The sequence below is a fragment of the Mixophyes fleayi genome, chromosome 1 (genome assembly GCF_038048845.1).
Source record: "Mixophyes fleayi isolate aMixFle1 chromosome 1, aMixFle1.hap1, whole genome shotgun sequence".
NCBI classification, from domain to species: domain Eukaryota; kingdom Metazoa; phylum Chordata; class Amphibia; order Anura; family Limnodynastidae; genus Mixophyes; species Mixophyes fleayi.
In genome coordinates this window covers 369,439,224-369,466,198 of record NC_134402.1, presented here as the reverse complement: position 1 = coordinate 369,466,198, position 26,975 = coordinate 369,439,224, and the positions used below count along the sequence as shown (strand labels likewise).

Here is a 26,975-nt window from a genome sequence, read left to right as displayed (position 1 = left end):
CTCAGCCACCTGTTGCCCACCACAGGATATTGTTAATATCGCTCTGTTTTTTTTTTAATATTGTAAATGTTATCAATTGAATTTAAAATGACTGGATGTCAGATAGTGAGCACTAATACTGAATTTCAATTATCAAAGGAATCATTTTTGACGATAGACAAGAATCCACATTTAAATTGCTCCAAATTTGTAGTGAAATACTACTGTGGTTTATAATGTAGTTGACATTTTTGGCTCTTTATTTTGCAGAATTTCAATTTCCACATTTCATTAGTAAGTTTAGTGCTATAATTAGAATTTTTCCACATACATAATCTTTTTTCAGAAAAATATGAGAAATACCACTTGGATTATAATCCATTTCTCAAACTTGCACATAAACATAAAAGGCTAATTTATTGTGACAATAAGTTTTTACATTTTATGCTCACCATTACAGGTTGTGTATTGTTCGAACTTCTTTTTGCTCTTCCTGTTTTCTTTGGGTAGCCATTGACTTTACATTCATAGCATGCTTCTGGAGACAGCGCATTTTCTTCGCTTTCTTCTCTGGCCGTTGGCAAATACTGGCCTCTATTAATACCCATGCTGGAGACACAATGCCTGCAACACATACGACACACTTTTGTATTTATTTTGCATGAATAACAGCAGTGGGTACTGGGGGCATGCAAAGCTCATCTACTGTGAAATCGAAAACAATATATTTACTGTAGCACACATATTTTATATGTTAATGTACTTTGTGGTTTTATGTAATGAGCTATTAACTACTTATTTGTGAGATCAGGAAATTAAGTTTTTCTTTCCCATGCTGTTACAAATATAGCATAGGTCTATCGCTTGGGCCCCAATGGAGAATCCTTTGGTAACTTTAATGGCCAATCTGAGTAAGGACAGAAGGGAAGATTATTATGGAGAATAGGTAATATTTATTTATGACCCCAAAGAGTCTTTGCAGGTTCTAAAATGTAAGATGAAGGTTTTTTCCCCCATGTTTAGTATGCCCATGTCATTGCTGATAGATGTTTGCTTTTAGAGTGGAATGAGGCAGACAGAACTTTAGATGTGGCCCATGTACCAGGAATCGGTAAAAGATCAATGTAGTTATTACTGGACACTGTAATGTTAATGCTGATGTTCCAAATTGTTTCTGCATCCACTCTGTTTTCATCTTAGCACAAGAATATATTACAAAAAAAACAAAGCCAGCAAGAGTCATAAAAGAAAATGTTTTTAAATCACTTTGGCTGGAAAACCGATTGTCCATTTATAATGGGACTGGAGCAGTAGAATATCTGCTATTAGACACAATTAGCGGTTATACCTACTGGTCTATTTATAAATGTATTATAAATTATAACATTAAAATTTAGTTTTGAGGGTCCCTTTTTCAAGTAGGCACACTTGGTGGCTATATTAACAGAGGCTGTAAGTGTTCCCTAAACTGGAATGTTAATAGCATGAGATTGGTAGAATCTTACCCTTGTCCGACTCTGAAGTATCCAGGAGGACACCCACAGACATATCCTCCATCAGTGTTGGAGCAGCCATAATTGCAAGGATTCTTCGATGTACACTCATTCACATCACTGCAGGAAGCTGAAAACTGGTCAAACGTAAATCCAGGTGGACAGGCACATTTGAAACTGCCAAGTGTGTTGTAACATGAGGCGGAACCACACTGGTTTTGTGCCGCACATTCATTTTCATCTATGAGGAAAATTACAAACAGTTTAGTTTTTGGACAATAATTATGAATATACACAGAACGTTTCATATCTCACAGTGTAAGGGTGGATTAAGCTAGTATCTTACAGCTAGTGCTACCCACAAAAAATCTTTGTTAAGCCAAACATAAACCTAATTGACATGGACAGCAGGTGGAATATATTTTATGAATAAATAATACATGCTCATTGTGAAAAACGACAAAATACTTCATTGAGACCCCTTACCCACTGGCCTCAAAGATCTTTTTTTTTTTTAAACTTTATTTTTTATTGATCTCACTCGTGGCAATATGCATGTACATACATACAGCAGTGCATAGGAATATACATGTCTTCAACACTATCAAAGCTATATTGACAAGATCATGATATACAACTATATCAAATACAATAGAAATCAAATACGTTCCTAAACCAAACAGGACTCACGATAGACCACCGCTCTCTCCTCATATTATAACCTAAAAGTGTAACGATTTGTAGCACTCGCAATACCAAATAGTAATTTATACAAGAATATGAGGATCTCTAGCCACATTTTGGAGTTCATACCAAGCTGTGTTTTGGAGACAATCTCGTATTCTAAGTTTGGTAGCAACAGGAAGTATTAATATAGCTTTCCCACATGTCAAACAACTTTTCAACTTGATTTTCTTTATCAATTAGTGTCTCAACCACATCCATTCTAAATATAAAGAAAGATCATTCTTTTATTAGCATGTTTAAATCTAGTAAGTATGTAAATGGGAATGGAATCTATTGCTTCCATTGTCCCCATAACCGTGTGTGTCTGTGCTTAGAAGAGACAACGTTACACTGGAGTGTTTTGGACACTGCCTGCGGCCTATTTGCGGAAAGTGAACACAAGAGAGTGAGGGGGAGGAGTCTCCCTGCCAATTCCACCACAGGTAGAAGTGCTGCCACTGTGAAGGGATTTGTATTTGTAGAATTCTTACCGACACACTGGTTCCATTGGTAATGCTGAACGTAGCCCTGTGGACAGCTACAACGGTACCCACCACCTACATTCTGGCATCCATGCTGGCATCTGTGATTTCCATCGCACTCATCAACATCTGTACAGAAGAATAATATCACTCACTGAGTCCAATACTGGATCTTGCTGACTGAACTAACATGATGATCACAGTTGTTAACAAGACAAAAAACAAAACTCATTTTACTCAATAACTGATTATTTTCCTAAACCCTAAGTAGTACATGCAAGCTGTAAGGATCTTCCACTAACTATGACTTAGGGCCTATACTTTTGGTCATCTGAGCATGCCCCATATTGTCCGAACTAGTGCTTTGTACGTTCAAAAAGTGTATTATACACTGGAAACACAATTTGCATTCAACTTGACATAAGCCCCTAAATTGGTATTTTAGTTTTAAGTATGGTCAAATTTTAGAATGATCTTGGACATAGACATTTCACAATATCTATCATAAACATAACATGATGCACACCTGGTACAATCAATATGCATGGAAAAAGACCAAACACATAAAAATAGCCACTATATATAGTATATATAATACATACCATCACAGTTTACGCCAGTTGAATCCAAAGAATATCCTCTTTGACATTCGCAAGTGTAGCTGCCAGGGGAATTTTGGCATACTCCTTTGGAACCACATAAAGTAGGCTGTAAACCACACTCATTGTTATCTGTAAAACAGATTTCTTTAGGTAAACACCTATTTGAATGCATCAGATCTCTAACCGTAAAGTAAAACCACAGGTTCTACCTGTTATAAAGATGGAACCATAAAACAAACCATTATTTACTTGTTGCTGAATCAGCAAGGTTGGACATGCTCACCACCCCCTGATGTATTGAGTGTCTAAATTCTATGCTAATTAACAATTCTTCCTGTAACATGGCATTTTGTGGAGGTGTTTGCATTTAATTTTATTTTACCGTTAAAATGTAACTTTCACATTTAGTAATTCTACTCTCATTTGTGTATATGAGGCTTCATTACATTATATTGTGTATGAATAGTGTAATGCAATTTTGTTATTTGTAACTAACACTATTAAACTACATCTCTTTGTACTTGTTTGGTGTAAGTATATGCATTTGTGTGCCTGTTATACTCCTGGCATAGAAATACTGCTGTGCTTTAAGTTTAACGCATCCTGTCACACATACGACTAACTGATACAATGGAACCAAAGGATGCTTTTGTTTCTGTTCATTAACAGACTTTTGGAAATAAATATGAGATCTGTTTTCCGGAATGCTTGGGACATGGTTTGCCGGGTAATGATTTTTTCAGGTAGTTTGGAGTCCCATGCTCCATGCCTACTGCAATTATATTTAAAAGTTAACCATCCAATACAGACTTTTTAGATAGCAAATTAGAAGTATATCCATGCAGTCTATTCAATAGACACAAAAAGACAGTATGGACGGAAAGAGGGATTTTCATGAAAAGAAAATTATTCATCACAAATTAACACATCATAGCTGTTACAATTATACAAAAATCAAACTTAGTGTTGTGTATATTAAATTGTAACATCCTAATTGAGCAAGGAAATGGATGATATAATCTGGGTCATTTAGATTTAGAAATCTGCTTTTAGGTGGTCAGCAATGGAGATGAACTCACAGTGACTAACACCTGTTTTAAAAATTATATGGCAGGGGCACACGGAGGATTGTCAGGCGGGGGTTTCCCCCCGCCGACCCAAAAAACAAACAAAAAAAAAACCAGAGAGAGAGCTGCTGCGCATGCGCCCACACATGCGCAGCAGCTCCGTTTCGCCAGCGCTGTCCTATACAGCAGCCGCGGCGCTGTCTAAGAAGCGTCCTCGGCGGTGCTGTACAGCACCGCCGCGGACGCTTCTTTGACAGCGCCGTGGCTGCTGTATAGGACAGTGGGCACTTAGTTAGCGCAGGGGGGGGGGTTTCTAGAGACTCAGAAACCCCCCCTGCGTGCGCCACTGTATCTCATTATCTTAGGGCACAATAAGTATGCTCCAGGTCAGAGAATAATGTGCTCATTACTGGGTTTTAGTAATGGATTTTACAATGTAAAACAAAGTGAAACAAGCCCAAGGATTCCAGCAAGGTGGACATCAGAGAGTTGAGGATGGCATCATGATCTGACACAACAAACATTTACTATAATGCCAACATTAGACCACAAACATGTTTATTTTCTTTCACAGATGCCCAGTGTTGTTCTCACCAATGCAAGCAGTGTGATGCTGGGTAAAGCCCGGAGGACATTTACAACTAAAACTTCCAACATTGTTGACACAGAGGAACTGGCAGTTGTGTTGTTTGGTTTGACATTCATCAAGATCTAGAATAAACAAAAGTTAAGCAGTTTTCAGACGCACATTTCTATTTTCATTTCAGCAACAAAGCAGGTGCAGTTATGTGTTTGTCTAATGGTTGTAGGTGTCGTCCTATTACAAGTCTGAACGTCCAAATTATTTCTGTTTTATTTCATGTTTGAGGCAACAGGCATAGAGATATGTGTGGAATCCAGTAGTATATAAGGACGTTTCTATATCCACACTCAATCACATTCTAAAAGTAAACTGCTGTCCTAGAGGTGATGCCAACCTCCTTTTGTAATAATAGACTGTGATCCTAAACTAAGTATCTTCTTCTCCTGACACTGAGATTGTGGTGGGCAATGCTTAGTATTCCTCATATAGATTTAATATGAAGGGGAATTTTGTTGGTAGGGGAGTAACCAATTATTAAGCATATAAGTCAGTTATTGACAAATTTATCATTAAGTCTAAAATACATATATTTGATTAAAGAGACTCAAATGTATTTTATTGTTTTTGTTTAATTGTGTCTATTACAATTAAGCAAAATTCCTGACATCGTTTGATACTCTATACACACTATGAACAAACTTTGGGAGTCATGTCTGACACCACTTTGCCATTTCCATGTTATGTGTTCGGTCCTTTCTTGGTCAAGCATTCAACTCGATCTTACTCCAGTCCCAAAGATATCAGACATATCACTTGCCATAAGGCAATACCCTCAAGGCATTGTCCAAAGGGTTATTATTACTGCACATAAATAAGGCTGTTGGAAGCTCTAGAGTAAGATGAATGGATTATGTGGAGGGCAAAATAACGAATGGCAATTCTACAGAGTAATGAGCTCTGCAGACACACTTACAAAGAGAAACTAGGTAAAGTCCTATAACAAGAATATTTTTATACATTCATCCCTTACTATTTGTATTCGACAAATACAAAGGAAAGACAAATAGTTTGAGTACAAACCTTGAACAAAATTACAATAGTTGATTTTACCTTATACACTGTTTAAAAAAAAAAGGTCCAATCTTTTTAACAGAACCCACAGACATTCTCTGTTCTTGTTGTAACCTCTATAACATGGAAGAGCTGCAGAGTGCTTCTTGTTCATTCTTTCATATGTTTCTACCAGCAGTTTGTAATTAAATGTCATACATTTTCCATATTACTTATTTTATATGTATCTAAATTTCTAAGAATGGGAAATGAAAGGTATGTTAAGATAGACGTATTCCTATTTAATCACAGAGTATAATACATTGACACACTTCTGTACATGTAGATTTTGAGACTGTGGAGTTCTGCAATATGACGGAAGCAGACAAAGTTTAAAAGATAAATATTAAAATACGAGCCTGATTCTTAAATGGGAATGAGTAAAGTGCCTGTGTATTTACTTTACCAAGAGATGGAAATCTCAGACAGAAAAACAATATATTAAGATATGTTATATGATATATATTAATATATTAAGAAGTGTGAACAATGTCCAGTCCAGTAAGTCTACAGACATAATTTCAATTGGAAAATGTGAAAATTCCTTGGGACATATACATCTTTATTTAGACTGTAACTTAGATTGCACCCATTCAATCACACAAAGTGTTCATGTCCAAGTTTCAGAATACATTTTTCTAGAATGTCTGCTCAGTTTTTAACATCAATGAGGACAGGATAAACGTGTTCTCTCACAACCTCTGTAAATAAATACACGGATTTACATATGGTTTCTATATTTTGGTCTCCTATAATAACCTTGATATGGAATTAAACTTTGATTTACTTAATGTAGCATTAGCAAAAAAAAAGATTTTCAAATACTCTGACAAATGTATGCAAATAAGTCCACCTACTTATTACTCAAAATGCTCACAAAAAAACTAATTTATTGAATGTGTGCCAATTTTTCGGTGTAAAGTACACATTTCCATACTGCACATGAGGACCGTATGTAGATTTCTGTGTACCACAGCCTTTTAATCCCACACACCTGGAGAGGCAGAATGGGGGCTGGAAGAGATGGGCTGTGTAAGTGTAAGCTGAGTACAGTAGGGGCTTATTTATTATTATTTTTGCAGTACTGAAACATATTCCTACTAGTTTATCTTATAGGTTACTGGATCACAGAAAGTATTGGAACAAATTCTCTACAATTCTCGCTATTAGTTGCCAAATACTTTGTTGTATATTAATGAAATTGATTACTATTAATAATAACTTTAACCATCAAAGACACTTGTACGTTTTATTTTCCTTAGAATAGAGATGAAGATCAGACAAGGGTCCATCCATTTGTTGGCTATTAATTTAACTCTGTGTAAGATCGAACTAGTAGTTAGTGCTCTTATAAAATATGAGATATCATTCAAATCAGTGGTCGAAGTGGAGATTTAGAAGTGGCGGTATGGGAAATGTAACGGGAATGTAAGTGAATGGATTTGATAGCAGTATGAAAGTGGCAGTATGACATAACACTGTATACACCCCCACTTCCACCACTGATTCTAATATATTTTAATTACATATCAATTGATAGCCACCATAATTAGTGTATAAGCTGTAACCAAAAGCCAACATTTATTTGTTGGCTATTAATTGAACTCTGTGTGAGAGCGAACTAGTGGTTACTGCACATATAAAAGCATTGTATCACTGTGTGATAACTATGACATCCATAAAATAAAGGACCTATGCTGGATGTTATTTATATATATTTGCAGTATAAATATTTGCCCTGAAATTAACCCTTTCTTTTTGTATATATGTTATGTTCATATAATCTAGCAATCCAGCTCATGCAATTGACTCACTTCCAGTTATTAGACAGTATCTTGTAAAAGGTGCTTCTAACTGCTGCATTTATCCTCCACTCACCTTTACAGGTCATTCCATCTTCTTGCATTATATAACCTCGAGGACATGAACACTGGTAGCTGCCTTCTGTGTTCCTACAGATAAAATTACATGGCTTGGGGGACTGGGAGCACTCATCAAGATCTAGGAGGCAGTAAAAAGTAAGTGATATAATTACATGGTTTTACATAAGGAGTACCAACAACCTTTCCTGTTTTTATAACAAAAATCTCAGCCCTGGAAGCCCTGATTTTCTGTACATCCAATGTTAAATATTGTTTACACACTAATTGACATGTGTTTTGGTAACTTTTGTGTGTCTCATGGCAACATTGTCACCATGTATTTTCCACTGCATTCATATACATAGTATGAACTCTAAATCGCATGGTAGTTATACGTATTGCAAATTCTTACATGTTATTTAGAGGTCGGCTCATCAAAGGATTAAATGTTCTCACTGGCGATAAAGCTTTTTTTTTTTTTTTTTTTAAACTTTATTTTGATTATCACATACATCAAAACATAAATATTAGCAGGCAAATAGCGGGTACATGAAGGCAGCAATTAAACAAGGGTGGTAATCAGAAGTCAACAAATAGTACAACACACTATAGCGCTCAAGAGCTTCAATAAAATGTTTTATTTTTTACTCTATCTACATAATGGGAGGGGGGGGGGGGGGTTACCACTGGCAATAACCCCCACAGGCATCAGTTATTTCATTACGTAGGACTTTACATGAGTAAACCTGTTTATCAGGAATCATGGCAGTACCAGTGATGCCTGGTCTGTTGATGCCACTTCAAGATGGCGTTAAACAGAAGTGCTTGTCTGAAAATATACGCAAATATTTTTTAAGTGATCTTCTTAGAATAAATAGGGAGATTATATATATATATATATATATATATATATATATATATATATATATATATATATATATGATTTATTTTCTTTAAAAAGATTTAATTTTAGTTGAACCAATGGTGCAACTGGAAATTGAAACAGAGTTCCCAGTTCCACACATGCACTGCACCCCAGAGCATACTCAGTAGAGAAGAGCATAGGCTTCTAAGTAATAAGTAACTCTTAGCGCTCTGGAGCTGAGTATCTTCCTTTTTGTTTATAAAGAAGTAACCAAACAAACTTCTTATTTAATGGTTTAATATCTTGTTGTGGTTTTATTTGGGCATGACTTTGTAACTTTAATAATTAGCGCTTCCATTCTGTTTTTCACACCTTGGATGTAATTTCTGAAGAAACATAATAGAGCAACAAAATGCATGTTATTTAGAGCAATTGCTAATGAGTAAGCATATTTGCTTGGTAATGCCCAATTGACAATACACTTGCTTGTTTGCTCTGTTCAATTTGATCAAATAAATCAGTGTCTATATTGACATTTGGAATCTTCAAACTCAGGGCCTCATGTAGAGTTGGATACAAGGCCATTTGCATCGCCTAAAATACGAATTTCACTATTGCGCATGCCCACAAAAAAGACTTACGCTTGAGTCTGTATGCAGAGACAGTCGCTTATAGAGGTGGATTTGGGGTGACATGGGATGTGCAAGTGTAGGCAAAGTACAATAAGCTCTTATTCAAGTATATATGACCAATGTATACTGGGATGCAGATAAGTCCATCAGGAAACGTATATGTTGTGGATGCTCTACCCCTGGAGGGAGATACAGACTGATAATGATAACGATCAGCTGAGATGCATCCGACTCCGTATACTAAGTATATTTCCTTTTTTTGGTCGCAATTTATGCCTTGGTTTAGATGGAAATTGTGTCCAACTCTACATGAGGCCCTCATTATTTGGAAATGACATGATTTAAAAAAAATAAAAAATAAATCATTAGACACTAATTAAGGTATTTTATAGTTTATAATAATCAGGGTACAGCAGGGCTGCTTTCATTTTAAATGTCATATATTTGTCGTATATGTTTTATTTTACATATTACATAGGTTTAATTGAGCAGAAATGCAAGTTTACTTTATCTAATGCACTTAGCGAGAGCAATGAGAAGTGACTGGTATATCCATTGAAAGCATTTGACAAGACCACTTCAGAAGTGACGGTAGCATCAAGGCCTTTTTCAAGGTCAAAACGTCTGTGACACCTGTCAAATCAGGGACCACTTTTTTATTTATTTCTTTTCCCATTGCAATCCATCAAAATATTTTTCATAAATGAAATTTTGTTTCAGTGATTTCTACAGCTAAGACCTTAAGAATTGTAAGACCAGACCACTTCTTAAGGTATGAGGCATTCATCAAAAATTACCCCTTTGAAGCCTGTAATTGCAATGCACAGTTATTAACACAGTACCATTATTACTCTCATTGTTTCATAAATACCATAAGCACGGTTTAGATAGACTGATGGTGTAGCTGGAAGTTCTTGGAACACTGTAATCATTCCCAGACAATGTAATGAAAACTGACAGTTGTTTAATATCACAGGATGTTAACAGGAGCACAGTGAGTGTGCAGATGTGAGTAAGTGACAGGTGAGCTTCAATATCTTATTTACACTGTAACGCAGCCAATTAATTATATGCAGAAATGAAGACAGATCTTACCAACGCATGACGTGCCCCCGATGTCAGTCGTATAGCCAAAATTACAAAAACATCTAAAAGAGCCAATGCTGTTGACACACTGCCCATTGCGACAGAGGTTTGGCATCACTATACATTCGTCTACATCTGTGCAAATAGAGGATATGTGGAAATGAGAATGCATCATGTGGATTAAGGGACATCTATCATTGCGCTTGCAGTTTGATTCTAATATATTTACAATGAATCAGTGTTGGTATAAAGGAAAAAACAGGCATCTGGATGAAAAAAGAAATTATACAGAAAGCATATTCCCCCAAGTTCCCACATAATTATCATTCTAGAACTGAAGTTGTTTTGGACTGTAGCTTATCATGTAATCTATAGAAGTGTTGTTGCTTTGTTTCCCATGAAAGCTAGAAAGTTACATTTCAATGTATACAAATCACAGGAAGATCTCTTATGCCTAAAACAATACTGGTATTCACACCCTGACCTTACTGGTAACAAACACCAATTAATTGTGCTTTTCTTGTGATGTGAAATAATTTTGAAAAGAACAGTGATATGTTTTGCTGTTGCCTGATTGGTAATGTTAGTTGTCTACACCCTATGGACAGGATTCATTAAGGAAAATAAGGCAAGAAATTGAGTAAGTTTTCTCCTGGAGAAACCATGTTATAATTAAGGGGGTGTAAATTAGTTTATTATTTTGCACTGACTGTTTATTCATGTAGCACACAAATACACAATAGCTTTATTTGTACACTGAAATTTAAAGATGATCTAGGACATGCCCTACCCCAACTATAAATATGTCCTTACATTTTAAATTTGCCTCCCCCAATGCAACATGGTTTTGCCAAGGTGAAAAGTTACTCATTTTATTTTGATTTACTTTCCTTAAGGAATCAGGCCCTTGGTCAATGGCAAACTTACTAAATGAGTAGAGGAGATGAGACCTAACTGCTGTGCAAAGTCCTTATAGAGAAAAAGTAGCCTCATTCCAACTCCAGAGACCAGAGAAAACACAGGAAGATGTTTGTTAGTGTCCATTTTACCCTATAACAATTACAAAACAATTCTAAATAAAATGGAATTCTTCAGTTTAGACCCACATTGGCTACAGCATTTTCTAGCATGGTTGCATTGCATACTTCTATAGCTACTGTGTAATAAGTCCATTAAGAAGACTATATTTTATGACTGTCATATGCAGTAGTAAGAACATTATTTTCTATTAAACACACAAGTCTGAACCTACCTCTCCCATCGGTTGTGTATCCTGGTCCATGTGGACAAAGCTTCTTATATTGAGTGGTACCTGGCAGAGGGCAGATCTCACACTGATTGCTCCAACCTCTACCTCCATTACAGCAACATTCAGATTTAGTGACATGATTGCGACTGCTGGATGACATCTGACACATTGTTTGCAGAACTTCAGAGAAGCAGAATCCCTGGCGTGTGTCTGTAGGGCCGTGAGAGAGGCGACAACTTTATACACAGCACGATTTGTCTGTAGTGCAAACCTGATGTCGAACTATTTCAGTGGGCTTATTAAACTTAACATGCAAACTCTAAGGAAAAAATATTTATTCTATGTAATGATAACAACAATATCTACCATCAGCACCTTATGTAAGTCGTGCAAAGTCGTCATTGTAGTTATTCACGAGATAAAATTATTTTATTAAACAAGTCTACACTTAGAAACATAGGCACATTTATTCTCAGTAATAAAATCTAATGTGGCTAATTCAATAAGATTACACTTATTATAATATTTATATGTGTTAGCCTATGATATTATATTTACCCTGACTGGCTCTGCATTCAGTTGACAGTAAAACCAGTAGAAATGGGCCTTATACAATATTACAGTAAATATCATCAATATTAAGAGAGTGTTTTGCTAAGTTTCAGGGATATAACTTTTGTGGCAGAGCTACAGCCATGTTCTGCTGAGTCTCACTGTTTCTGTTTGGATGTGTTGTTTTTGCAGCAGCCAGTGAGAGCCAAGCACCTGTCAGTGTGACACGTGTTACTTCCTGCGTAAGGTAGCTTTCAGCTACCTAAAAGAAAAAATATCTAGACTTAGTGAGGCCAAAATAAAGGAAGGTGTTTTCATCGGCCCACAGATACGAGAGCTTCTGAGGTATGAACACTTTGACCAGATCATGGGGGGTGATGATGTAATGGTTTGGGATGCCTTGTAAACTTGTAGCAACCAACTTTTTGAGGAACAAAAAGCAGATATCTATAAATAATTAGAGATGCCCACGGACCCCCGTGTTTTGGTTTTGGATTAACTTCGTGTTTTGGTTTTGGCAAAACTGCCCTCACGTGTTCTGGTTTTGGTTTTGAATCCCTATTTTTTTTCTAAAATCCCTATTTTTTTTATGTGGCTCTTCTTTTATTCCTACATTATTATTAACCTCAATAACATTAATTTCCACTAATTTCCAGTCAATTTTTGTCAAGTGACAAGAACACTGCTACCCCTCCTGTTTCTGTATGAGCAATGGCACTGGAGAGTGACAAGAACACTGCTACCCCTGTTTCTGTGTGAGCAATAGCGCTGGCTCTTCTGGGGAGGGAGGTACTCATGGAATCCAAAACCTGCAAGATCCGACAGCGCAACAATGATGTTTTGCCTTGATTCAGATCTGAGGACCCGTGAAAGTACAGAGCTGGCTCGCGAGCCTACTCGGATCCCCTAAGTTTGGGTGGGTTCGGTTTTCAGAAAACCGAGCCCGAGCATCTCTATAAATAATTTGTGAGTAACCTACAGCATACTTGCCAACTTTTATAATCGGTCTTCGGGAGATACCGGAGGACAGGTCATGTGACAGGAGGTAGGAAGCGGCGTGGGGAAATTGATGTGTCACCATAACTTCACAGGGATTGCCTGCTCTTCCGGAAGTCTGAGAGGACGCCTTGAAATTTGGGAGCCTCAGGGAATTCCCGGGAGAGTAGACAAGTATGACCTACAGCCATCTTAAGTTACAATATGTCATTAAAAATACACTTCCTTAGACAACTATGGTGCAGTAAGAGATGAGCAAGGTGAGAGATGGACATCTCAGAGATGGAGAAGCTAAATGGAACTGAACTGTACAATGCTAACAAACTATTGCTGTACTGTCAAAAGAGATGCTCTAGATTTGGAATACAAACGGGAGATAGGACAAATTACAAATTGTCAAATGGGACAAAGTGACAATGTGACATTTCTTGAAAAATGTGAGCCCAATAGCATTTGTCTTTTAGAAAAACTAACAAATATACTATTTTACACTTTTTTCACAATTTAACACTTAAAATGTTTTTTTTTGCTGACCAGTCCTAGTCATAACGAGAGGAGCAGCAATAGAATTGCATCATTTGTGACCAGGCCAAAGATACAGTAAGAGCTGTGTTACTCTGTCACTTATACTGTTTTGTACTTCCAATGGCCATCACATCCTTGATACTATCATTTTCATCAGTGGTGTTTTGAAAAACAGGGATGTGTGACACTGTGGAAGGTAAATGTGCAGAAGAGGTCCAATGAGAAGCCAAACTCATGGTCACAGTGGCTTCTCTTTGGTGCTTCCACTCACATCACCTTTCTATAGCCATTTTAAAGGGGTGAAACATGATGTAATGCTGTCTTAAGACTACAAAATTCTTATCATTTTGGGTTGTATTATATATTGGTCATTCGGGCTGCATAATATTCTGGTAGATATTTTTTAGGAAATAGGGCCAGGGTATTTCTGTGGGATAAAAGAAGAAAGGACAGCAAGCTCTCAGATTTTGCATTGAGCACCCAACATTCTTTAGTTATGCCACTGATCCTAATTAAAAAAACAAGACTAGAAGCACCATTTTTTTAGACCAATCCAATGGTTATTTTTTTGTACCCACCAACAGGCCCCATCCACCTGCATCACACATTACGTCACTTAACACTAGCCAAGCATTGCATTGAATTTGCATCATCAGGCTTTGGAATGAAATCTGTTGATTTGGTCAGTTAAGAGACGTTTATATATTTGATTTGGTGAACTAAGAAGAAACAATCAAGAAACAAACTAAATAAATGTAAAAATGTAACAAAATATCATGGCCCTTATGCTCTTCTCATTTGCATACACAAAAATGTTCCATTTATTTCAAAATTGAACAATCACATTCAAGGTTACCTTTAGAAAATTTGCTAGCAGATTGAATTTCTACAGACTTACAAATTTGTCATCACTGAAAAAAGTACAGTTGATTGAATTTCCATTCCATCTTTATTTAATTAGAAGCAAACTGTTTTAAATAAGATTCATGACAATAAATGGGCAAAGCTATCACACTGAAATATTTGGAGTATGGCTCCACTTGCTGCTGTGGTCTGTCTTGCATTGGCCATGATAGAACTTGTCAAGATGTGAGCAATATTCTTTTCACTAATCTATGTAATGTTGCAGTTCACAAAATATAACTGATATATTGTTCAAATTACCCAGACAGGTATTTTACAGTGATTATATATTGAAAAATACACACTATCCTGACACTAATAGAAACCAAACATAGGAAATACATGATTTTGAGTAAGACAAGGCTGAAAAACCTTCATCAGATGAAATTTACATTTTATGCAGAAAAATGCTTCCACACTTTTTTTATGATGCATAGACCCTTATGTGAGTCTTAATTACTTTACCACAGTATTACTCTTATGTCATCTTAAAAGTATTATTTATGCAACTGTGAGTGATAATTTAGTGTGATTCCATTCCAAGTCAAACTTTACAGCTATTGTTATTTTTCTGAAGAAGAAAATTACAACTCTCTCCAGCAGAGTTTTATTTCTGTTAATCCTTGGAATGACATTAAGGCAGGTTGTTACTTAAGTAAGGCAGGGAAACGATGGGGCAAGCAAAGCCAGAATGTTAGAATATAGCAGAAAATCCTTCTATTGTCTTTTTTTTTTTTCATATGAAATGAGATTAACCTCGTCAAGGCCAGAGGTGGTTTACATCCTCATTTTTATGTTGTGGTGCTGCCTTGGTTTTACTGTGAATAACTTTACATATCCAAGCCTGAGCAAGCAAAATTTATATTATTTTGGGCAAAATATTTGGCTTTCTTTTGGTAGCATTTAGGAGTAGATCAATTTTCAATTGTATGGCTTTTAAATAGGGGAAAACAGACAAAATCTATAAAAATGTTCCTCAATTCATCCCACATTTACATATATCCACCTATGCAACCACATTTATCCCAACATTCTTCATTCACTTTTCAATTTTGTAAGTAGCTATAACAGTGCCAGCAGCTCCCAGAAAAGAACCACTTGGAATCAGAGACACACCACGCTCGGATAAACTGCTTAGTCCTGAGAGGACTGGTAGTGATGTACAAGCTGAAGTCAAATGACTGTAAAAGGACAAAGCCAAAGTCAAGGTATTGGAGAAAGTAGAATAGTAAGTGGACGAAGTCGAGGTTGAAGGATTGGACAAGAGAGACTCATAATGTACAGTCAAACAAAACAAGTCTTCTTCAAAGCATAAGCAGAGCTATCTAAAACATTGCTCCTGCAAAGGCTTGGTAGATCATCATCAACATCACCATTTATTTATATGGCGCCACTAATTCCACAGCGCTGTACAGAGAACTCACTCACATCAGTCCCTGCCCCATTGGGGCTTACAGTCTTAATTCCCTAACACACACACAGACAGAGACAGACTAGGGTCAATTTTGGTAGCAGTCAATTAACCTACCAGGATGTTTTTTGGAGTGTGGGAGGAAACCGGAGCACCCGGAGGAAACCCACGCAAACACGGGGAGAACATACAAACTCTTCACAGATAAGGCCATGGTCAGGAATTGCTCTCATGACCCCAGTGCTGTAAGGCAGAAGTGCTAACCACTACACCACCGTGCTGCCCATGAGGGACTTTATAAAGGCTACAAACAGAGATAAAAGTTCTGATTGACTGGCCCTTTTCACTGCAGGGCTGATTGCTGAGTAAGAAAAGCTGTGCAGTACTCCAGGTGAGAGAAGGTGCTTGTAGCTGTCATTGTGAGCTGTTTTCTGACAGCTGTCACCTGGAATTAGTAACTACATATGGACATTTAAAATGTTAGTGCAGATGTCAGATACAATAGGAATTCTAAGGACTGGACTGCACAATGCTGCTAGTAAGGAGTCTGAAGGATACAAAACACATTTGGACCTTTATGGAACCTAGTTGACATGAAAAAAAGATACTTTAGGTTTATACATACTAGTAGTCATTGCTAGTTAGAATATGATCAGTTTTTATGGGTTCCAGCACCTTTTCTGAGTGTATCAGCTGTCTTAAATGTCCTCCAATTGTATTCTAGCCTTGTATGAGTGTCCATAGTGGGGTTTGCTTAAGATTTCTGTAAGGATTTAATAACTGTCATGGAGTGGACTCTTTTTCCTTCTCCTTCTTACCAAGTATAATTTTTTGCTGGCTGTCTCTCTTTAATCTAAATATACTTGTTAACTACATGTTATTAAATACAGGCTAACAACAGTTATTAGACATATCTGGATAAGGAGGATGGAGTAAGGAATTAGCCCATTATAGAAAGACTTTTGTAACAATAATCCTATATCATCCCCATAATAAATTTTTTGACATGAGTTCAGCATTTGTTTTAAGATTATTTACCTAGACATTCAGTTCCTGAGAGAGACTGAAATCCTTCATTGCATTCACACCGATAGCTTCCAATGGAATTGACACAACGACCGTTTTCACAGATGCCCGGCTTGCTGTGACATTCATTTTCATCTTTTATATTTAGAAAGAAAATATAAACAGTTGAGTAAAGTGATCTAACAATAATTTCAAAATGTTACTTCTATTTATCACTTATTATATATACTTGTGTATATGACATTTCATTACACTGTTATATTGTGTCCAACAAAGGGTAACGAGACTACTGCATTTACTTTTGACACTGTCAAGCCCCATCTCTACGCACCTACTGATTCTGAACTGGACACAACGGTTTTCTTGCATGTACCTTTCGTACATACGTTCGATGCAAAAAATATCAATCTCTAAATGAGACCGAGGTTGTTTCTTATATTAGTATATATGAGGAGACCTACCCATACTCCAAAAGTACAGTTTGCTACCAGATTTTTGCCTTTTTTATTAATTTATTATTTTATCATTTTTCTTATTCTTTTTTTTATTCTTCTTATTTGTGTTAGTTCTGTTATTTTTGTAGCTGTTACTTATCTTCTTTCTCCCTATTCACATTTTGTACTCCTCCTGTTTGTTCGCCATCCTTTCTACATCTTTGTTCCTATTTAACCTTTTTCACTCTTCTTACCTTTATATACTTAGCATTCCACACTGTCCACTCCAACCTTTCTCCTCTCCTTTCTTGCCTCACCTGCTTTTTTCCTACTTTGTCAATATTAGTCTATTAATTTATCCTCCTGTTCTATCCGATTATCTCTACACCTTATCATACTTGATCAGCATATCTGTCCATTCTGTCCTTATATTTTCTACTCTAACTTCTTGCTCCCTATACTACCACCATTTCAGTCATCTCTCCCTGTCTACCTGTATTCCTATATCCCAACAACTCATTCTTTACCACTTACCTCAGGTGTCTGAACCCTACCAACATACAGTTTCTGTGCTCACACTTTTACCAAAGTTACCCCTAATTCGGCACACAAGGAACGATCCGGTTCTACGGACCATTATCCGACCGTCACACCTATCCCCTACGGACAACTGCCAAGACACTACACCACGGCAGCCCACTAAAGGCTATGCTCCATGGCTACATACAGATAATTGTTGTATAGTTAATATGATTAGTTGCTGCTAACATACAAACACTCAAAATACAGTGTTCCAAGTGACTTTAAAAATAAGACATTTCTGATTCTTATGTATATAATGGCTTCAGAGACATGCTAGATCTTAAGAATAGCAGTATAACGTTTCAAGTATGTCTAATAACTTGCTATAAATCCACTTATAACAGAATAAAAAGTAAAAAAAGTGGCATTGCACTTGAGACTTGGGTAATGCTCCTACAACAAACTTAAGTTACTATACAGTGTGAATAAATTAAATGGTTACCAAAAAGTGAACAAGTAACACTTACCTATACATCCCTCTCCATCAGGGCGTTGTTTCATTCCAAGAGGACAAATACACATAAAGGTACCAATAATGTTTTTACAAAGCATCCCTCTGGATTCACAGTCATGGAGCCCCTCTAAACACTCATCAAAATCTGAAAATACAGTCCACAAAAATCAACATCTTCAGGAAGAACCTACTCTATGATTACATTCTTATTAGATACATTATTCCGAACAGAAGAAGTCATCCATTTTGTTCTTACCTTTACACATCTTCTGATCCTCTCTAAGAATATATCCAACAGGGCATGTACATTCATATGAACCATAGGTGTTAATACACCTGAATGCACATATTAGTGGATTTAATGCACACTCATTGATATCTGAAGACAAAAAGTATAAATAAAACAAAATCAATCACTTAATATATATAAGCAATATAAAAAGAATATAGATAACATATTAAATAATATAATAGTTGTGATAACTTAAACATAATGGCTGTGGTACTAAACTTCATGGCAGGGTTCTCTTGAAGCTAATATCATGGTGATACCCTTCAGAAACATAATAATTATCTTCCTTCATTCAGCAAACATTAAAAATACCTGTGAGCTTTTGTAGCATAAGAAGATAGGCACACAAACATAATAATCAGGCTTTATTAAGTGGGCGCAATTTATTTTACGGCTGTGAGGCTAACAACAAGATATAGAACTGCAGGCAGTTGGTTTTATTGTAAGTTAGTTTCTGGTTGGACTTTGTAATATTACTAGTATTAAATAGCAATAATAGATCACGCTATTCTGGAGATGCCCTAGCTTTAGTGAAATGAACATTCCGATTTTTGTATGACTGGAACACTCAACAGTCTATGTAGCAATCTACGAACACAAAATGACATAGGGTTTTTAAGGGTTCTTAACAGCTCCCTTACACATCCTTATTAAACTTAACCTTTTATCTCTTGTTTGCATTTTAAAGCCCCAGCATAGGATTTTTTTTTATGTTCCAGCAATCTACTCCATAACTTTACATTACATCAGTGAAAACATATATTAAACAATGGGTAAACAAAGACTTAGATACTAGATTACCTTCACAGTTCATCATAGGACCAGGTTCAAATCCTTCATCACAGGAGCACTCAAAAGTACCAATGACATTGGTGCATGTTCCATTCCCACAAGGATTGCCAATAGAACATTCATCAGTGTCTAGGATAACAAATATATTTTATATAAGATACTACATTCATGAAAAGGAAACAAAATACAAATGAAATATAATTAAACCAATTCCAATAAACATTTAGCAAATCATTTTGAACTCTTTAGTAATACATGATACATACCTACACAACTGACTCCTGTATAGTCTAGATTATAACCCATGGGGCACTCACATCGAAAAGAACCATCTGTATTAATACAATGACCATTTCCACAAATTCCTGGATTTTCCAGGCATTCATTGACATCTAAAACAAATACAAAACATTAATACATTATTTTACTATTTAAAGGGAATGATAGCTAACATATATGTTTCTGCCACACCAGTCACCGTATATGTGACAATATGTGTGACTGCAACCTAAGTTAGTTGCTGCTTCATTTGCTTTCAGAACAGCCTGAATTCATTTGGGCACATTGATGTTCACCAACTCTGACTTCAGTTTATCAAGTCGTCATTGCCAGCTAGCTTGTGGTGGACCTCTATTCTGAATAGATTTCTCCATGTTGCTCCTCAGTTGCTAAACTGGATTAAGAGCTGTGATCGGGACGGCCATTACAGTAATATCAATTCACTGTCTTGAAATATCCCATTTTAAGATATCCTGTGAAATTCAAATGTTGCTTTATTTGTATCATGTAACACCTTCATCACAATCCTACATTGTTGACACACCACAGGATGAATTAAAGCATTCAAATGGTTTTCGTCATATCCCGATCTTCCCATGACATTCAACATTTCAGCTGCAGGGTCTGGCTGGCAATTATTAGCTCAGGGGGAGTGACTTGGCTCAGCAGCCTCTTAGCAACATTTTAAAAGGTAAAAAATGCAGGTAGCCCAGTGACCCAGCCCAAGACAGCCAACTCTGAGACCAGCCTGGGGAGCAGATGCACCCCTGCCACCCAGCCCAGCTAACCACTGCCAGGTGGTATTTTTCCTGTCCTCCAGTGTCCACTGTCTGTGTTCTCTATCTCACTGCAAACTCACTCTCCTGTTTTTCACTGACAGTAGTTAATTACATTCAGGGAATCAGCTGCTAGTAACTATAGTCCGTCTATTATTCTGCACAAGTCATGCCATGCTCATCAATTGACTGTTTCCAATTACAGGAACACAGTCTGCAGGATATTTTTGGGTTGTACTCCATCCATGATAAACTTATGACACTATAGATCCAGCAGTTTTTCTGTTTCTAATCTTATGATACTAGTGCAGATTTTAGGGTGCAGTTTTCTTTTCCATGCAATTTTTTAAAGCACACACTAATATTATTAAAGAGCTACACAAAAGGTGAACAAGAAGGAAACAGATTGCATGGCAGATAAAACTTCAAAAGTGCACTCTTCTAAGTGTGTGTTAAGATTTAGAAAGTATAGTTAGAGTTATACAGGAGTTAAACAGGAGGTGAAGAAGAGGTCAACATTCTACTTGAAAACACAAGAGAACAAAATCCAACAGTCTACCATGAGTTCCTCCTAAATTCCATCTACTGAACTTGCTTTATACACTGCCTGGATACTCCTAAATCTGCTTATTGATAATGTTCTTACTTTTATTATTGATACCATTTGTGTCGTCATGTGCCGGCCATTATCACATCTCACACTCCCTCTCCCAGATGCACACTGTCTGTTATTCACCTTGACAAAAAACGCTTTGCACTTTATTGTGATTATATATAACCACTTACTCCTTCTGTAGCTCCTGATTAGTTTTCTCCCTATTTACAACTGCCTCTCTGCAGCCTAATTCAGCTACTTCTATGTAATCCCTATACTCCATTCCCTCACATACCACATATCTTCTTCTTTGTCACCAACCTTCCATTAATCCACCCTCTTCTTACATACTTCCACCTCCCCTCTCTCAACCATTGTCCTCTACCCACCCTAGCCTGATTCTCACCTGTTTGCATCTGCTAAATGTTATGCTTCCTGCACCCTCCTTTCTTTCCAGTCTACACAAGCTGAAACTACCCTCTCACCTACCTATCAACTTTCCTAATCTTTCTCACCCACCTCTTTTCCCTGGCTGGTGATGATATCTCCCTCAACACTTGGACCATTCAATCCTCATTCTTGTCTCACGCTATTACTTCCACCCCAACATTTCACACACACACAACATATCTCTAACCCTTCTCATTCATATCTCTCCACTCCCCTCCCCACTTTTTTCCTTGAAACTCTGGAAAAAATCCGATACCAAATTCACTGCAAATTTACACTTATCTTCTTACTACAGTGCTCTCTTTCTCTCACCAAGCAAGCCAGGTCTCTAATAATCACCCTCTCTACGTTTCCCTAACCTGCGTGTTAGATCTGTCTCTGGCGATTGTCACCTTTCTCCCACCTTCAACTTGCTTATCTACCCATCACCAGCACCCCCTCCTTCATCCCTCACTGCTCTTGACTTAGCCACCTACTTCATAAGCAAAATCAACACTACCCATCAAGAAATCTCTCCACACCAACTTTCTTCTCTAACCTCCTTTCCACCTTCAGTTCTTTCTCTATGTTACTGATGATGAAGTTTTTGCGCTCATATCTTCCCCCTTAAACTGTCCCCTTGAGTTCATTCCCACACCCCAACACTTTTTCACATCTAGTACACCACTTCAACCTGTCCCTCTCCAATAGACTTTCCCTTCTGTCTTCAAATATGTGCTAATCCATTCTATGCCTCAATCTTATCTCTCTCGCCAAACAATGCACTGTTTCTCACCTTCCCTCTGTTTTCAAAGCACTTCAGAGGCTTGTTTTCAAGTGCCTAATCCACTTTCTCTCCTTCCACTCCCTACTGTAATCAGGTTTCCACCCCTATATTTCATCAATACTGTCCTCACTAAAGTGACCAATGATCTGTTCACAGCTAATTACAAGAGTCACTTCTCCATTCTCATCCTCCTTGACCTCCCTGCCTCTTTTGATTAAGTTGACCACAACTACCTCCTCCAACACACCCTGCTCTCCTGGTTCACTTCCTTTCTGAATGTTACTTCAGTGTCTCTTCTTTTGGCACATTCTCTATTCCACTCCCACTCTGTCAATGCTCTGGCCCCCTACATTGTTGGCCCTATTCTTTTCCTTAATATCTCCTCTCTTGGAAATCTACACCTTTGACATCCGCTACCAACTCTATGCAGAAGACAACTAAATTTAGCTCACCTTCCCTGACATCTTCACTTGGATGTCATCATCATCATAATTTATTTATATAGTGCCAGCAGATTCTGTTGCGCTTTACAGTTGTGAACAAACAGTAATAAAACATTACTGGGTAATACATACAGAGAGGTAAGAAGATCCTGCTCACAACCTTACAATCTATGGGACTATGGTTTGATACACAAGGATTTAGTGGACTGTATGTTCAGTCACACAACTATGTTGGTCAGAGGGTTGTTGTCTTGTATTAGAGGGTGGTAATAGGGTAACCTATGGAGGTTAAGAGGGTGGTTAAGGAATATTATAATCTTGTCTGAAGAGGTGGGTTTTTAGAGAATGCTTGAAGGTTTGAAGACTAGAGGAAAGTCTTATTGTGCGAGGGAGTGAATTCCACAAAGTGGTGCAGCCCGAAAAATGTCCTGTAACCAAGTAGGGAGGATGTGATGAGAGCGGAAGAGAGATGCAGAATGATTTAGTATACCTATGAGGAGGCTTGGAAGAGTTTGACAGCAGGGAGGTTAAGGAAGACGGAGTGAGCGAGTAACTAAAAAGGTGATGATCTGAGAGGGGGAATAGAGTGTTAAGGTAATTAGAAACTGAGCATAGTCTAGAGAAAACAAGATCAAGACAGTGGCCAACCTGATGAGTAGCGGATTCAATCTACTGGGAGAGGTCAAGGGAGGACGTTAGAGAAAGTACTTTGGAAGCAGCATTGGAACGTGGATTAGCAATAGGGATGTTGAAACCCCCCATGATGATGGTGGGGATGTCAGAAGGTAAGAAGTGAGGGAACCATGCAGATAAATGTTCAAGAAATTGTTGGTGAGGTCCAGGGGGCAATAGATCACAGCGGCATGCATAGAGAATGAGTAAAACATCCCAACCATATGTACTTCAAAAGATGTGAACATGAGTGAGGGAATATTTAAATTTAAAACTGTGAATGCGCACAGTTGGGATAAAAGTAGTCCAACCTCACCTCCCTTTCTCCCTCCAGGTCTGGGGGTGTGGGTGAATTAGAGGCCACCATGCGAAAGGGCTGCAGGTGAGGTAGTGTCTGATTGCGTGAGCCATGTTTCTGTTATTGCCAGAAGGTTGAAGTTGTTTGAGAGGAAAAAGTCGTGTATGGAGGTAAGTCTGTTACAAACAGAGCGTGCATTCCAAAGGGCACAGTTAAAGGGATTTGGAAGAGGGGGAGAGAGGTGATGCTTTTGTGGTTTGCTGAATTTTGGTAGTGTTCAGATATATGTGTGTGGGAGTAGTCAAGGGGACCTGAATTCGGTGATATATCACCAGCTAACAGAAGCAGGGTGGAAGAAAGATGGGAAAGATGATTGAAAGATATGTGTCCTTTCAGTTTCTGGCGACAGGGTGAAGCTGTTATAACTATTGACTGTAAATTGGTCAACAGTTCAAAGCGTTAGCTAGTGGTGAGTGAAGTATTGAAGGAGCAATGTGGACAGATGTGTGTGTTGCAGGAACGGTGAACGATTATATAGTCCTAGAGATAATGCCATGGAAGAAAGAAAAATAATTTGGCAAACATTGGGATTTAAGAGTAAAATAGCAACAAATGAGGAAATTAAAAGAATTAGCTAGTTTTAATGTCCTGTGCAATCAGAGAAGTAGCAGAGTAAGGCCAGAGTAGATGTAGATTATTTCTGGATGTCTTCAATTGTTGTTCAGTGTTATTTTAACTGTAGTTTGTTTAATTTATAAACACTTTGACAAAAACACTTGCAGAAAACACACGTCTGCCCCCTACTACAGGGTAGAGCACGCTGATTAAACAGAGGGGATGTTGCAGGGAAACTAAACTGACAGACAAACCAAACCTCCATGAACTGAGAAGGAAATAAGCTCAGAGTCCAAAACAGTCTTCATGTGGTGTGAAGCTTGCAGCCAGAGAGAAATGGAAATATCAGCAGTAGAATATGTCTGAAAACTACATAAAGCTCAACATGTCCACAACTGAGCTCATCAGTGTTACTATCCCTCTTTAGTTTCACTCATCCTCCCCAGTCTCCCATCTCCACCTCCTTGGTGTCTTGTTGTCTTCACCCTCAGATTCGCTCCACACATTCAATCTTCATATCTTTTCGCCTCCCCCCTTTGCATCATTGCCAGAATACGCCCTTTCACACTCAGAATGTTACCAAAACCCTTATCCATTACCTCACAATCTCCTGCCTTGACTACTGCAACCTCCACTTCCCCACACCATCTATTTCTGAAGCATAACTGATCTTCCTCCACCACTACTTTACATGTGCTGCACCACTGTGGAAACACTGGCTCCCCATAACCTCCAGAATTCAATATAAGCTACTCATTCTCAAATTGAAACCCCTCACACTCATATATTTCTGTCACAAGATACACTCCCTAAAACCATCTTAGTTCAGCTTCTGACCTGAGCTTCACAACCACTCACTCCTGCCTCCAAGATTTCTTCCATGTTGCTCCTTCGTTATGGATCTCTCCACCCAGCCATACCAGACTCTCACCCAACCTGCAATCTTCCAAGCACTGTCTCAAAACCCACACCTTCGATGTAGCCTATTCTACTTCCACCTGGATAATACTACCAGCTCCCATCACTTCCCGCTAGCACCTATTGCTTCAGAATTACCCTCTTAATCTAGAGTATAAATTGTCAAGAGCAGGGCACTCTATTCCCTCAGTCTCTTGTCTGCACCTCCAACCTTGTAAGTCCTTGTCTTATTCCTGTATTCCTGTATGATCTTTAAGAATTATGGTTCCGTGTTTTTTGAAGCCTTATAAATAAATGATGATGTTCTGGTGTCTGATAATATATAACATTCACTAATATTTTTATATTTCCAATACTCCCTCCTTAAAATTGCACACATATATCATCTGCTGTATTTTACCGACTTGAGCAACAATTACATGTGACAGACAGGTGTACCTAGTAGATTGGCCACTCAGTGTATATTTTCATATCAATTTAATGGCAGAATTGCACTATGCATGTCACACTCTCTGAGCCTTGTTGTGGTGCTTTTGCCATAGCTGGTTACTGATATTTTAGTTCTATGGACTATATATTTCAATGGGATATGAATCTGATCATAGACAAATTATAATAAATTCTGCTGTCTTAGTGATATTTTCCTCCAAATTGTCTAATAGTTTTATTGTTACCTTCTCTGGTGTCTCCGATACCTGGAATAGTACCAAGTCCAAATGGGCATAAAAGTTGAAAAGTCACTGAAATAAAAGCAGAAAAAAACACATCCATATGAATAAATACATTATAAAATAACAAATGATTACTGTAATAAAATGATTAAGCAAAATCATTGTGATTAATTTCTGCACATCAGCATAGTAGATGTTAACCAAATGTCAAACATCACAGACATGGTAGACAAGACAAAACATAACAAAGCTACAGCCAAACCACATTAGAGCAGAGGTTTGGCAATGTAGAGAATAGGAAAAGTCAGCAGAAGGGGCAGAAGTCTGAGTGTTATCATCTTCCTTCCCAATCCATAGAATCCAATGTAAAAATGAGTATTGTCCTTGGCTGTTCTCCAACCACAAAGAGTCTCGCCCTTGGCCAGATATGCCAGTGTTTCTAGTTGACATCCACTGCTAGCCATCATAGAGCAAGTACAGTTCAAGCATCAATGCCTTTGTCTATTGTCTCAGTTATGAGATAAAGAAAGTGGATTAATTCCATTAGTCTCACTTACCTTCCCCTTCCGTTGGGCAGAGTTCACAGGGATCTCCCCAGCCCTCTCCAGGCATTTTGCTGCAGCAACACGTTGTTTTAGTGCTGTTATATGCTTTGGGCACTGAACATTTCCCATTTTCAAATTTGGTAAAACAGAAGCTTTGACGAGTATCTGCAAATTGATGTACAATGTTGAGCATGATAAAAAATTTCTTTCCTGTTATTTGAAATTTGAAACCAGATTCAGATGA

General features: G+C 37.5%; 1 protein-coding gene across 1 annotated transcript in view; it reads right to left on the bottom strand.

Annotated features, from left to right (window-relative positions):
* The window catches only part of FBN2 (fibrillin 2), a 238,268-nt gene that overhangs the window by 2,876 nt on the left and 208,417 nt on the right, over positions 1-26,975 (bottom strand). The window contains exons 50-64 of the mRNA XM_075178804.1: positions 26,744-26,896; positions 26,190-26,255; positions 19,970-20,095; positions 19,713-19,832; positions 18,876-18,998; positions 18,633-18,764; positions 17,162-17,284; positions 11,740-11,946; positions 10,497-10,622; positions 7,921-8,043; positions 4,944-5,060; positions 3,283-3,411; positions 2,690-2,809; positions 1,485-1,713; positions 432-603 (exon numbers count right to left, since the gene is read on the bottom strand). Coding sequence (XP_075034905.1) covers positions 432-603; positions 1,485-1,713; positions 2,690-2,809; positions 3,283-3,411; positions 4,944-5,060; positions 7,921-8,043; positions 10,497-10,622; positions 11,740-11,946; positions 17,162-17,284; positions 18,633-18,764; positions 18,876-18,998; positions 19,713-19,832; positions 19,970-20,095; positions 26,190-26,255; positions 26,744-26,896 — 2,066 coding nt within the window. The remainder of the gene's footprint in view (positions 1-431; positions 604-1,484; positions 1,714-2,689; positions 2,810-3,282; positions 3,412-4,943; positions 5,061-7,920; positions 8,044-10,496; positions 10,623-11,739; positions 11,947-17,161; positions 17,285-18,632; positions 18,765-18,875; positions 18,999-19,712; positions 19,833-19,969; positions 20,096-26,189; positions 26,256-26,743; positions 26,897-26,975) is intronic.